This window comes from Oncorhynchus mykiss, chromosome 10 (genome assembly GCF_057628025.1).
Source record: "Oncorhynchus mykiss isolate SJ-2025 chromosome 10, ASM5762802v1, whole genome shotgun sequence".
NCBI lineage: Eukaryota > Metazoa > Chordata > Actinopteri > Salmoniformes > Salmonidae > Oncorhynchus > Oncorhynchus mykiss.
In genome coordinates this window covers 43,703,152-43,718,737 of record NC_143031.1, presented here as the reverse complement: position 1 = coordinate 43,718,737, position 15,586 = coordinate 43,703,152, and the positions used below count along the sequence as shown (strand labels likewise).

The following is a 15,586-nucleotide window of genomic DNA, read 5'->3' as shown; positions in this document are numbered from 1 at the left end:
TCAAAACATTGCTAGCCTAACACAAATGTACTGTGACTAAAACTTGGCTGGGACATGCTTTCAATGGTGTTCTCAAACACCTGACACCAATATAGTGGATTAGGGGGGGTACCCTGACTGGGACTCAAACCCTGGTCCCAGTTACTGTCAAACCAAAACCATTATACTGTCACAATGCTCGCTATATGAGTCCTACCAAGTGGGTTAACCCTATTGGCACAGGGCATTTGCCTTTCACGCCAGTGACCTGGATTCACTTCTTTGTCCTGCCATTTGCTACACTGGTGTCAGAAGTGGGAATACCAAACGGCTAAAATCTTTTGGTGAGGTCCCTTGGTTTTTTAATGATTTGTATTACAGTATATATTATACAGTATATATTTTTTTGTTTGTTAAATATGCAGGTTAATGAATATTGCATAATTGTTTAAAGGTGAGTACAATTGAGTACAATTCTACTCTAGGCTGGAAACTGCAGTGAAAATGTCATTTGAAGAATGGAGCAAAAGCTCTGTGATTTGAATGTTTCGTTCCATTTGGATCAGTTGTGGGTCTGCACTCGACAGATGATAAGGTGTAGAAAGCCACAGCACAGGACAGTCTGGCTGTATTTTTGCTTCGGATACTGATGCACAGTCTGTTGCCGATCATCATTCTCCCAAGTCACCCTGTATAATGTGGCCACACAACAGGTACAGTTATTCAGCTCTACCTCCTTTCTGATCCGACCATTCCTCGACCTCGAACGTAACGCTTCAATATAGCCTAAATATGTGTAATTTAACCTTTTAAATATATTACCTTTTTATAGTAAGTGTGGAATAAACAAAACCAGTCACAAGGTTTTAATTTGATTAGGCTCCTGTAGGCTACCTGCACACGTTAATCTACTTCCCTCTAATACCAGCATCCGTCAATTAAATTAATGGATTAAATATATATATTTAACTAGGCAAGTCAGTTAAGAACACATTCTTATTTACAATGACGGTCTACCGGGGAACAGTGTGATAACTGCCTTGTTCAGGGGCAGTCAACAGATTTTTACTTTGTCAGCGCAGGGATTCGATCCAGCAACCTTTCGGGTTTTTTTCAGTACTGGCCAACGCTCTAAACACTAGGCTACCTGCCACCCCGTGGAATGGAAAAATACATTTGTTAGAATACACCAACATTTTTAAGTGACATTCAGAGTTTGTCAAGCCACATCTTAGATACTTAGTAGGGAGGGATGTATTTTCTGTTTGTCGAGGTTGACATACTCTATTTATCTATTCTATTTGATTGTGTGAAAACGTAAACCACGATGAAGCGCTCGAAATTGGTAATCAGTATGCAGTTACTGTATGTGTTGGTTGTGTGTGATGCATTGGTACAGAAACCTGTAGGTGGAACATTTTAGTTGCATATATTTTATATGATTATAAATATAGCATCAAAATGTTGAAAATCTGATTCCCCCTAGCTGATCATTGTTTGCTGTTGGCTCTGATCATAGTGTAATGGCAGGGAGAGTGAGCTCGTCCGTGGTGGTCGGCGAAGTGGCCAAGGCGATTTGGTCAAGGAAATATCCACGTTTATAAACACATGGTTGCTACAATTATTTTTTATTTGTGGTGATAAATCCTTATGTGTCAGTTCATTTAAAAAAAAAACATTTTTACAGTACAAGAGAGGGTCATGTGAAAATATTTTGATTGTCGGAGGAGAACACGTTTCGAGTTGGAACACTTTTCGAAGTGTCCCTAAATTGCCTGCTCTTGGCGTTTCCTAAAACATTGGAAATGGTTTTAAATGAATAATGAAATGAATACTAACAATGAAATGAATAATACAATGCAATTAATACAGTATACTGATGTCCACGTGTAATAGCCCCAGAAACTATTTATAAAATAGTATTTTTGTATCTTGTTTGCCTTAATGCAGTGTCTAGAAGAGCCAAAAAGCCCTTGATAGCAACTTGTCTTGCAACACGCTATCTTTGCTTGCAAATGAAGAAGTGACAGGCCCTTTAATAATCAATCCAAATCCAAATGTTATTCTTAGCCTCAGGAGAATCACAGTCACATCAAATGAACTCAAAATAAGGGACCCAGCCGGGAAAATAATGGCGTTCCATGACTCTTTCAATGTGACAACTGCAGCATTAAATTCACAGGTAAATGAACTACCCCAATAAGAGCTACCTTAATTATCGGCCAGAGTCCCTATGGACAACCGCCATTACTATATGAAGAGTCCTACTTCTACTCAAGGGTCATACAGTGCATTCGTAAACTATTTGTTATGTTACAGCCTTATTCTAAAATGAATTACATTATTTTTGTTCCTCATCAATCTACACACAATACCCCATAATGAGAAACAATATTCTCTGGTCTGATGAAACCAAGATTGAACTCTTTGGCCTGAATGCCAAGCGTCGCGTCTGGAGGAAACCTGGCACCATCCCTACGGGGAAGCATGGTTGTAGCAGCATCACGCTGTGGGGATGTTTTTAGTGGAAGGGACTGGGAGACTAGTTAAGATCGAGGGAAAGTAGAATGGAGCAAAGTACAGAGAGATCATTGATGAATCCCTACTCCAGAGCGCTCAGGACCTCAGACTGGGGCGAAGGTTCACCTTCCAACAGGACAACGACCCTAAGCACACAACCAAGATAACGCAGGAATAACTTCTCTGAAGAGACCTGTAAATAGCAGTGCCACGACGCTCCCCATCCAAACTGACAGAGCTTGAGAGGATCTGCAGAGAAGAATGGGAGAAACTCCCCAAATACAAGTGTGCCAAGCTTGTAGGGTCATACCCAAGAAGACTCGAGGCTGTAATCGCTGCCTAAGGTGCTTCAACAATGTACTGAGTAAAGGTTCTCAATACTTGATTCTTTGTTATTTTATTAATTTTTAACTGTTTTTGCTTTGACATTATGGGGTATTGTGTGTAGATTGATGAGGGAAAAAAAATCAATTTTATCAATTTTAGAATAAGGCTGTAATGTAACAAAATGTGGAAAATTGGTCTGAATATTTCAAGAATCAAGAAATTCAGAAGCAATACTCGATGAGGAGACAGAGTGGCCGCAGTTAAGTGATCAAACAGTTCTTGCTGCTACAGGTTTCTTAAATAAGCAATACAATTTTACTCAAGCTTGCTGAGGATGTCCAAACAGCTACATAGCACACAGTAGACTGGCAGAGTGGTTACTGATTCTCAGGACAAAGAGTACTTTGAACATCATAGAGGAGCTTAGTTACACCATGGCTGCCTCCATGAAGCATGTTTGGTGTCAGACTGGATTCAGGGAAAGACCACTCAGTCCCGTGGCAGTCAGACACATTGCTCTGGATAGCTACTGGCCCAGACATCCACTATTCAATTATCACCTTCATTTATCAAAGCACTTCTGTGCGTAGGTCATTCCGCTAGCTGGCCTCAGGCCTACATGCCCACCTCAGACTCCTGTCGCCCACCTCAGACTCCCCTAACTCAGATAACATTACACAAGATGGAGACCATGCCCTCTCTGCTAGCCAGTCAACTACCAAATGTGCATTGTCAGGAGATTTATTTGTGTGGCAACTGAGTAACGGGATGAGTGTGGTGGTGGCAGTGTTTGGTCAGACAGTAGTGGTGGATGTTAGTGGAGTATGCAATGGGCCAACATCATTTTGAAAGTATCCAATCTTGGTACTATAGGTCAATAAAGGGTGATCTGGGAGACTTCGGATGGCTCACCTCATAGTGTAAAGCAGGGTACCGTTGTCCACCAGTCGTAGCAGTTTGTTGGGCGTGGTCATGTTGTGGGCCACAGATTTCTTCCCGTTGTGGAAGAAGGTGTCTGGAGTCCAGATCTTACTGGCCAGGAGGTTGTTAAGAGGCAGGACCTGCATGGGCCCGTCGAACTTCAGCCTCTCATCCCTCCAGCTTTGACGGAAGAACACATCGATGGTGTACTCCTGGGAAAAGACGGAGAGAATAAGTCTGTTTATGAGGTAAGAATATCTCAATCAAATATGAATGTAATATTCAGCATCTCCCGTAAGAGCTGCAAATGGAAAGACTGTTCTCTGTCCTGGTAGGTACAGTAAATTGTCAGTATATTGTCAGTTATGGCCTTGACTAGCAGAGAGTTGAGTTCCCTCCCAAAAGCACGCACAGACGTCAATAATGCATCATGCATTTTATTTGAAGGGGAAAACAGCCTTGTCAATGTGGGATCCTCGAGGCGTCCTTCAGAGTTCATACTCCAATGATTGCGTTTTCACAGCTGTTGCCGGCGGGATAAAACATGCCTTTTCCAATAGTTATCTCTCTGACCATATTGCCAAACACGTAACAAGGGACAGTGTCCCCAATAAACCTCTCTAAGTTCAGAGAGTAATCTCGTGCCGTTAGTGGCTGCTGGTGAAGTAGGGGAGTGGCCTCACACTTCTATTCCTCAGATGTTTCTTCCATTCTGATGGGATTTTCCATAGGTATTAAAATGTCATAAAAAAAACGAATCGCCTATAATTTCAGCTTCATTTAGACTTTGGCTGTTTTACGAAATGGTCCCCAGCATATTTAGAACGAATGGTGTAGTGATTTTTTTCATTGTAAATTCATGTCATAATGAACAGGACGATGACCAAACAGGAACAGGAATAATAGTAATCAAGTCTACACCCAGGCCACAATAATGCCTGTCAGCAACAATGTAGCAATCTGTCCCCTGCCAGCCACTACAGGAATGGAACATATTATATACGTTTCCATCAAGGACCCTGAAATAAACCATTATGCACCAATCAACAATTCATGGCACAAAATAAGTGCATGAAATGCACAGAAAAATATTAACAAATAAGAGTCTAAGCCCTGTCTAAGCTGGAGGAGGGGTACTACCAAGCTATTTGGAATTGTTTTAAGAAGGTCATTCCAAGTTACCAAGTTTATTCTGAAGTGGGTGGATGGTCTACTAAGCTATATGGAACTGTTTTAAGAAGATCATACCAAGGATCATTTGCTATTTGATTTAGAATTTTAAGACCCCTTGAAGTATAAAAAAAATATTTAAAAAGAATTTGACGATAAAAAATGTATTTGGCCTTCCTGCTATTAGCATTGGATAACAAATCAAAATCAAATCAAATGTTACTGGTCACATACACATATTCAGCAGATGTTATTGTGGTTGAATCGAAATGCCGGTGTGAGCTCCAAAAGTGCAGTTGTATCTAACAATTCACAACAACACACACAAATCTAAAAGTAAAATAATGGAATTAAGAAATAAGAGATTCATAACATGGAACAACAGATAGCCCCCCCCAAAATATCTAAAGGAAGTTTGTTCTGAAATGTCTATCCTACTATATCTCTGAGAGATATAAGAAAGATCAGAAAACATAACCTTTTTGACTGGTACAGGGGGACCTTCAGAGGAGTATTGTGAGGCCTGTGGGCAAACTAGAGCAAAACATGTACGTGTTCATGAGAATCTCACCTTTACACGGAGGGGTCATATTAGTGTGTAGCCCAAACTGTTCGGACGCTATAGACAGAAGTTGGCAGATCGGCTGTACTGACTACAAAGGAGTCCCACACTTGTCATAGAGCAAAATGGAGAACACCATCATCTTTCCATAGAGGGATCATAATAGTTCAGACACTACATACGATTTTGTGAGAAGACCGATTTTCGGGATGTCTCATGGTCTGACAAACACCGCTATAGCACTGTCACCTTTCGCTGCAGATGTGGAAGTGTTTCATAGGCAGGTGTGGAAGTGTTACATAGGCAGGTGTGGAAGTGTTACATAGGCAGGTGTGGAAGTGTTACATAGGTAGATGTGGAAGTGTTACATAGGCAGGTGTGGAAGTGTTACATAGGCAGGTGTGGAAGTGTTACATAGGTAGATGTGGAAGTGTTACATAGGTAGGTGTGGAAGTGTTACATAGACAGATGTGGAAGTGTTACATAGGCAGGTGTGGAAGTGTTATGTAGCCAGGTGTGGAAGTGTTACATAGGCAGGTGTGGAAGTGTTATATAGGCAGGTGTGGAAGTGTTACATAGGCAGGTGTGGAAGTGTTACATAGGCAGGTGTGGAAGTGTTACATAGGCAGGTGTGGAAGTGTTACATAGGCAGGTGTGGAAGTGTTACATAGGCAGATGTGGAAGTGTTACATAGGCAGGTGTGGAAGTGTTACATAGACAGGTGTGGAAGTGTTACATAGGCAGGTGTGGAAGTGTTACATAGGCAGGTGTGGAAGTGTTACATAGGCATGTGTGGAAGTGTTACATAGGCAGATATGGAAGTGTTACATAGGCAGATGTGGAAGTGTTACATAGGCAGATGTGGAAGTGTTACATAGGCAGGTGTGGAAGTGTTAAATAGGCAGATGTGGAAGTGTTACATAGGCAGGTGTGGAAGTGTTACATAGGCAGGTGTGGAAGTGTTACATAATCAGATGTGGTGGATTGAGATGCATCCAATGCAAAAAAAACAGATACTGTATGTCTATCTTAAATTGACAGATTTTTTTATTATGCTAATTAGATTGCCACCTGGGCCCGAACATCGACCTTAGGGGGTTAAGGTAATAGTCATCATATTGCTAAATATACTTAAATTATAACTGTATACAATGACTTTACACCGTGGTCACGTTGCTATTCCCCCTGCAATTTAGCAACATGCATTACCCAAAAACACAGGACATAGCTTTGGCTGACATACCAGAGCTACAGTATGTAAGTTTTAACCATTACTAATACAGAAATACCTATCTGTTTACCAACATGACCCTCTGTAGTGGAAATATTAATACGCAAAAAGCATGATTAATAGAGTGAAACTAGCAGGAGCAACAAACAAATGTCATTGGCGGAAGAGAAAAGGGTGCCTCATTTGGTAAGTTTGCCATATTGGAGCTTGCTCTCTGTTAATCTTTTTTTTGTATCTGCATTAGCACAGAATACACTAAGTAACCAATTTATTAGGTACACCCATCTACTACCGGGTCGGTCCCCCTTTGTTTCCAAAACAGCCTGAATTCTTAAGCGCATGGAAACGTTGCTCAATTGGTATCAAGGAACCTGATGTGACACCAGGCAGGATGGGGCCATGGACTCATGCTGGTTACGCCAAATCCTGCCTATGCCATCAGCATGACGCAACAGGAACCGGGATTCGTCGGACCAGGCAATGTTTTTCCACACCTCGGTTGTCCAGTGTTGGTGATGGCGGGCCCACTGGAGCCGCTTCTTCTTGTTTTAAGCTGATTGGAGTGGAACCCAGTGTGGTCGTCTGCTGCAATAGCCCATCCATGACAAGGACCGATTAAATGCACGTTCCGAGATGCCATTCCGCATACCACTGTTGTACTGCGCCGTTATTTGCCTGTTTGCGGCCCGCCGGTAAGCTTGCGCCATTCTTGCCATTCTCCTTCGACCTCTTATCAACAAGCTGTTTTCACCACAGGACTGCCGCTGACTGGATGTTTTTTGTTTGTCGTACCATTCTCTGGAAAACTCTAGACACTGTCGTGCGTGAAAAGCCCAAGAGGCCGGCAGTTTCTTAGATTCTGGAATCGTCAAGCCTGGCATCGATGAACATACCACGTTCAAAGTTGCTTGGGTCACTTGTTTTGCCCATTCTAATGTTCACTCGAACAGTAACTGAATGCCTCGATGCCTGTCTGCCTGCTTTATATAGCAAGCCACTGCCACGTGACTCACTGTCTGTAGGAGCGAACCCTTTTCGCGAACGGGGCGGTGTACCTAATATATAGGCTACTGAGTGGACATGAACCCAATTCTATCCAAGACCCTGACAATTCTAAAACCCGAAAAAATACATTGTGTTGATTTATGGGCATGACGCGTCGTGTCACACCCATAGTTTAGAATTCAGTGGTTAGTGCCGAAAAAAAGACATGTATTTTGCCATCTGAATACAAACTTCTAACAACCCCCTAACTTCAGCTGTATGTTGAATAATCACTGTGAGCACCAATATCACATTATCTGCTTTGTGTCTTTTGAAAATGACCTATTTTCAATAAGCATGATATAAATCTTCAGGATGTATTCCATTGTTTTCATCCTGCCTTACATTGAAGCATTGCCTGCTTACATGTTGTACGATATTAGGGAAATACAACTGAATGTATTCAACTGAAATGTGTCTCCCACATTTAACCCAACCCCCCTGAATCAGAGAGGTGCAGGGGACTGCTTTAATCAATGTCCATGTTTTCAGCACTCAGGGAACAGTGGGTTAACTGCCTTGCACAGTGGCAGAACGACAGATTTTTTTCCTTATCAACTTTTGGTTACTGGCCCAAACCTCTAACCACTAGGCTACCTGCCGAGAGACAGTCTTCACAGTGACAGTGTGTAATCTAGCTCAAAATGGCTGATTTAGGCAGGCCCCGTGCCTCACATGTACATAGATGATGTATTGTTTAAAAATGGTTGCGTTAGACTGAGTGTTCAAAACATTAGAAACACCTTGTCTTTCCATGACATTGACTGACCAGGTGAGAGCTATGATCCCTTATTGATGTCACCTGTTAAATCCACTTCAATCAGTGTAGATGAAGGGTAGGAGACAGGGGAGCCCTTTCCTGCAGTCAAATGACCTAGTGGCCCCATGGGTGGCCACAGATTGTCTTTTTTTAAAACAGAAAATCTGGTGTTTCTATCTCAAACAGTTTTGTTATATTTCAGTCTTCTGTGATGTATATAAAGTGTAATATTGGGATGAAAACTCAAAATGGAGTACGTTTCAACTCTATATCTGACATGGTCTAGGTGCCTTATTTTTTTTAAAGCCCATAACTATGTGTGTGAGGTGCATACTTCTGTCTCAAAGTAGATTTGTTAAAGACTACCAAGAAACACTGTGACCCTGATTTAGCCCACTGAATTAAAGGTTCATCTGTCTACTCCCCTTCAACTACACTGATTGAAGTGGATTTAACAAGTGACATCAATAAGGTGTCATAGCTTTCACCCGGATTGACCTGGTCAGTCTATGTCATGGAAAGAGCAGTGGTCGCCCTCCAGCCGAGTAAGACCACCGTCTGCCCAGGTCTTTTATCTTCTACTCAATGTGAGTGAGTGAGTGAGTGAGCAGATAAGCTCCTGCATTTTTCAGCATGTTCTTTAAAAAAAAGATAGATTTAGAGTTAGATAAACTTGGATTTCTTGTCAGGAACATATACAGGATGCTACCCTCTACAACATAACCTTCACTCAAAATCAAAACTCCAAACCTACAACCTGATTTCGGACGGAATTACGGAATCACCTGGAAGGCTTACAACTACCAAAAATTATTATTCCTAAGCTATACAGCAAATGCTCTGGAAAACAACAGAAACCTGAAAACACCATCCAACCTGGAACTGAGTGAGTAATGTTTAGTCTGAAGCTATATTTTATTTCCAAAAGCCAAGAAGGAAAATACATTACATTACTTTATAAGGACTGAATAATAAAGAAGAAGGCCGCCAAGCTTGATACAACCTCAATTAGCACTGACGTGTCAAGTGAGAGATGTCAAAGCCCTTTAGCCCAACAATGGCAGGAGAGTCGCACAGTCTACTCCAACCCAATTGAGAGGCCTTGGAAGCTGCCTGGCGCTGTTCAGAGGTAATTCAAATACAGTACCCTGTGTATGTAAAGAATAATAAGACAAGAAAAGAGTACAAAATGAAGGTCCTTATTGAAAATCAAGAGACACTTTTTGCTGACTATTATAAAAATGGGAACATCAGCAACCTCATCTTCCACACAGACCATCCCCTGGCATGGCACAGTGCTATATTAACACACTACCCCTCTGTTAAGAGGGGGGGTGTTACCGAGAGGTGGAAACTCAGGATACAAGACAATGAGGACCTTGAGTCAGCTAATATACATCTCTATAAGTCTGGAACAGTATTGGTACAGGGCAACCCCAAATAGTTTCAGCTGGACTTTCACCTAATCAAATAATTAGCTCAGCGAGAGAAGCTCTCCCTTGAGAAAGATACCCCCACCCCGAGCAGGTCAGACCAGACCTGACCTCATTATATAACCCCAAGGACAAGCAACCCCAAGCGGAAAGTCAACCTCCCAGCACAGAGTACTACTCCCTCATTGAAATGAAGGATACATTTACCCAGCTGGAGGTAAGGCAGGTGGAGCTGGAACAGCAGGTGATTACACTCCAGTCAGCACAGATCCAGACAACAGTCCAGCACAACAAAAAACCCTTAACCAGACCCGGAGTGCTGGAGGTGGAGAGAGACATATCTGCACTCTGGACTGTGGTGAGACAATTTCAACATGATGAAAAGCAGGAGCAGGAGAAGAACAGAGCACTAGAGGAGAGGATCAGACTGCCAGAGGAGAGGTTGAGTGGAATGGTGTGTGACAGAGAACAACCCACTAGAGAGCTGGCCACCCCCGCAGAGAAGCCAGCAGAACAGCCCACCTCAGCTCCCAACAAAAGTCTCGACACCACAGCAGAACAGGCCACCCCAGACCCTGGTCATAGCCCCGACATCACAGCAGGACAGACAAATGGCCACCCCAGGGGATCTCACCCCCTCTGAGCACCCCCCCGTCAGCCACCCTGATAGCCCTCCTGACAATCCCCCCCACACCCACTGAGGACATACACAAGACACAGATTGTACTCCGCAAACGGGAAATATATAAAAAAAAATTTTTTTAACCAAACACATTGTGTCTAAACTCTGGTGTCCAAACACCCATCGCGCCCTAGACCTTCTATCTGAGGACCAACTAGGTTCACCTAGCCACATAATAATAATTCTTCCTAGGTTTTGGCCTTTCTAGGGAGTTTTTCCTACCCACTGTGCTTCTACACCTGCATTGCTTGCTGTTTGGGGATTTAGGCTGTGTTTCTGTACAGCACTTTGATATATCAGCTGATGTAAGAAGGGCTATATAAATACATTTGATTTGATTTGATAATACACACAGGCACAAACAACCTGAGAGCCCAGCAGGAAAGGGTGGCCACAGCACTCAAGGGAGTACTTTCCCCAATGCACAAGTGGTTATCTCCCTGCTATCACAAAAAGACGTCCACCCTGCTACCATACAGCGAGTAAATGCAAGTATTTGGCCTCAAAACCAAATGTTTTCCTGGCCCACCACTCTACCCTGGACTTGAACCGCCTCTATGACCAGGTCCACCTATACAAGGCAGCAGTGCCCACCTTCGACCGGAGCCTAAAGGACATCGCTCTCAAACACAGCCCCAACACTTCACACAGGAGCAATAGAACAATAGGCACCCCGCCCAGACCAGCGAGACACTCTCCCAGACTTGCGGGACCCCCCCCCGCAAAGCCTTCACTATCTCATCCTGGAATATCCAAGGCCTGAGGTCATCTGCCTTTGGCCTAAAGAGCAGGAACCTGGACTTCATCAAAGAAATCGTAAATACGGACATTGTCATCCTACAAAGAAACATGGTATAGAGGAGACGGACCCACTGGTTGCCCTCTAGGTTACAGAGAGCTGGTTGTCCCGTCCACCAAACTACCAGGTGTGAAACAGGGAAGGGACTCAGGGGGTATGCTAATTTGGTAGAGAGCAGACTTAATTAACTCCATTAAATTAGTAGAAACAGGAACAGTTTCAAAAGGAAATGATCTTGAAAGAGAAAAATGTCCTCCTGTGTGGTACCTATATCCCCCCACTAGAATCCCCATACTTTAATGAAGAAAGTTTCTCCATCCCGGAGGGGGAAATTAATAATTTTCAGGCCCAGGGACATGTACTAGTCTGTGGCGACCTAAATGCCAGAACCCTAGGCTACCCTGGGGCGGCAGGGTAGCCTAGCGGTTAGAGCGTTGGACTAGTAACCAGAAGGTTGCAAGGTCAAATCCCCGATCTGTCGTTCTGCCCCTGAACAGGCAGTTAACCCACTGTTCCAAAACCGTCATTGAAAATAAGAATTTGTTCTTAACTGACTTAAAAACTTTTAAAAAACAAACCTGACACCCTCAGCACACAGGGGGACAAACACCTGGGTATGTACATAGTCAATGATAGGCTTTGAGGGGACTCCTACGGTAGGTACACCTATAGCTCATCTCTTGGCAGTAGTACTGTAGACTACTTCATCAATGACCTCAACCCAGAGTCTCTCAGAGCATTCACAGTCAGCCCACTTTCAGATCACAACAAAATCATGAACCGAGCAATAGTCAATCATGAGGCATTAAAGCCAAAGGAACTGAATAATATTAAGAAATGCAGCATCTAGATCTTCTGCACAGACTCTGCCAGACCTGGCCTCTGACAGTAAATCTCAGTAAGACCAAAATAATGGTGTTCCAAAAAACGTCCAGTCGCCAGGACCACAAATACAAATTCCATCTAGACACCATTGCCATAGAGCACACAAAAAACAACACATACACTGGCCTAAACATCAGCACTTCCACAAAGCTGTGAACGATCGGAGAGACGAGGCAAGAAGGGCCTTCTATGACATCAAAATGAAGATAAAATTTGACATACCAATTAGGAACTGGCTAAAAATACTTGAATCAGTTATAGAACCCATTGCCCTTTATGGTTGTGAGGTCTGGGGTTCGCTCACCAACCCAAGAATTCACAAAATGGGACAAACACCAAATGGAGACTGCATGCAGAATTCTGCAAAAATATCCTCCATGTACAATGTAAAACACCAAATAATGCATGCAGAGCAGAATTAGGCCGATACCCACTAATTATCAAAATCAAGAAGAGTTGTTAAACTCTACAACCACCTAAAATGACCACCTAAACCACCTAAAATGCGATTCCCAAACCTTCCATAACAAAGCCATCACCTACAGAGAGATGAACCTGGAGAAGAGTACCCTAAGCAAGCTGGTCCTGGGGCTCTGTTCACAAACAGAAACGCATCCTACAGAGCCCCAGGGCATCAACACAATTAGACTCAAATCAAATCATGAAAAAACAAAAAGATAATTACTCGACACATTGGAAAGAATTAACAAAAAAACAGCAAACTAGAATGCTATTTGGCCTTAAACAGAGAGTACACAGTGGCAGAATACCTGACCACTGTGACTGACCCAAACTTTAAGGAAAGCTTTGACTATGTACAGACTCAGTGAGCATATTCTTTTTATTGAGAATGGCCGCCATAGCCTGTCTTTTCTTGAGAACCAGGTCTGCCTATGTGCACCCTGCCCACAAAATGAGGTGGAAACTGAGCTGCACTTCCTAAGCTCCTGCCAAATGTAATACCATATTAGAAACACATATTTCCCTCAGATTACACAGATCCACAAACAGAAAACAAACCCGATTTTGATCAACTCCCATGTCTATTGGGTGAAATAACACAGTGTGCCATCACAGCAGCAAGATTTGTGACCTGTTGCCTCAAGAAAAGGGCAACCAGTGAAGAACAAACACCATTGTAAATACAACCCATATTTATGTTTATTTATTTTCCCTTTTGTACTTTAACCACTTGCACATCGTTACAACACTGTACAGTACATATACATAATACGACATTTGTAATGTCTTTATTCTTTTGGAACTTCTGTGTGTGTAATGTTTACTGTTCATTTAAATGTTTTATTCCACTTGTGTATATTATCTACTTCACTTGCTTTGGCAATGTTAACATATGTTTCCCATGCCAATAAAGCCCCTTGAATTGAATTGAATTGAGAGAGAGGGGGGGGGCACACACTCCACTCCTCCCTAAGCTTGAGGGAGAGATCTGGATGGCCCAACGGTAGATGTAAGAGACAGAAGAATGTGAGGCTGTGATTACTCATAGTCTTGAAAATGATAATTTAAGATAAGAGATTAAGGATTAAACCTTTTAAAATGGGCTAATTCTGTCTAGCCAAATGCTCTCCGCTATATACAGTACACACCAAGAAACAAACGCACAAACAAAAATGACAGAAGAATCTGTCGTCTCTCTAGATGTAGATAAAGAGGCAAAATGGATTCATTGAATTAAAACACAGACCCGGTCCATTTCCTTCCTTGCTGATGCTTGTATAAAAAGATCAATTAGAGTCCCATCTTTATTCATGATTCCCACCCATCAACCTTCAGTAGCAATAAGCATGTTCACAAAAGAGCAAACTACTCCTTGTTATGCCAAACTGACAGAAAAAAACTGCACAAGCAGATGAGAAGCTTTTGGTGTGGAAAGTCGCCGAAAGCAATGAACAAATGCTGTGTTGATTCTATTTTTTTCCAGCCACTGGGATTCTAGCTTTTTTTCAGCATGTCAAGAAAGGGTCTGTGTTTAATGCAAGGCAAATATATACTGAACAAAAATATAAACGCAACATGTAAAAAAATCCCAGACATTTTCGAAAAAGCTTATTCTGCTCAAATTAGTTTACATCCCTGTTAGTGAGCATTTCTCCTTTGTCAAGATAATCCATCCACCTGACAGGATTGGGCAGTACGTCCAACCGGTCTCACAACCGCAGACCACGTGTAACCACGCCAGCCCAGGACCTCGGAATTCGGATCGCACTCTTTGAACTTCTGCTTCCCTGGCCAAGTCACACCAGTAATTCTACGGAGAAAACCTTGAAAGCACAAACAGTGGGAACACACTGTAAAAGCATTGTTTGCATTCTAGTGTGAATGTTCAAGTCACTTCTCTTCTTCCCCATACTTCCCCCATGTTAAGCATTTTTCCAGGTTTTAATTGCAATTTCTCTGCAACTCTCTGCTAGCTATTCCCTCTCTTCTATCAGCTTTTTTCCTCTCTCCTTTAAGAATTTAGTCCATTCCTTTTAAGGCATTCATCCGTGTTAATGATGTCACATGGAGGGTGTTAATTCTGAAGTAGAAACCCAGTGGAAACACCGAAGCACTTTTCCCACTTCGAAAAATAAATCAATGAAAACGCAGGGAGTGTACACAGATGTAATAGGTGGGGCTGGGAGATGTGAAGATAGAGAGAGAACACACAGAGAGAGACAAATAGAGCGAGACTAAGCAGCCTTATGGTGACTTCAGAGTATTGTGGCCTTTCAGGACCTACTGTAGAAGTGTTGCACCTGCTCCACTGCCTGCGAAACCACAAGGATTGCTTCCGGTCATGTCGGACCACCGTTTTTGTTTGTGCCAAGCTTCTTCATCGAAACCCTAACGTTCTTCACACTTCTCCCCTGTCCCCAACACAACCCAGGCAGAGATCCCATGTGATAAATAAACGTAGCCCAGTTGTGTTTGGCTTAGCAGGGCGTAGATATCATCTGTTTGTTTTCCTTTTAGACCTGGATAGGCTACTGAGTCAAGGTGGGGAACTCATTTGAAGATAAAAAAGGAATGAGAAAAAAAAGAGCAGAGCCAATCAGGGCCAAGTGGCACAGCAGATTCAAAGAGCAGCTGGTGCTCCTCTAGGGAGGGAGTGATTGATTTCTCATCAACAGAGTACAGGGAGAAAACACACACACAAAAAAAACATCCCACAGAGGGGAGAGGAGAGAGATCTGCAGACACCATTGAAAGAAGAAGACAGAGAAGAGCATCTCTCCTTTCTTCCTCCTCCTCCGCCGTTCTCCCCTA

At 42.7% G+C, this 15,586-nt stretch overlaps 1 protein-coding gene across 1 annotated transcript in view; it reads right to left on the bottom strand.

Annotated features, from left to right (window-relative positions):
* The window catches only part of LOC110533955 (gamma-aminobutyric acid receptor subunit alpha-3-like), a 158,259-nt gene that overhangs the window by 49,547 nt on the left and 93,126 nt on the right, over positions 1-15,586 (bottom strand). The window contains exon 5 of the mRNA XM_036990375.2: positions 3,739-3,959. Coding sequence (XP_036846270.1) covers positions 3,739-3,959 — 221 coding nt within the window. The remainder of the gene's footprint in view (positions 1-3,738; positions 3,960-15,586) is intronic.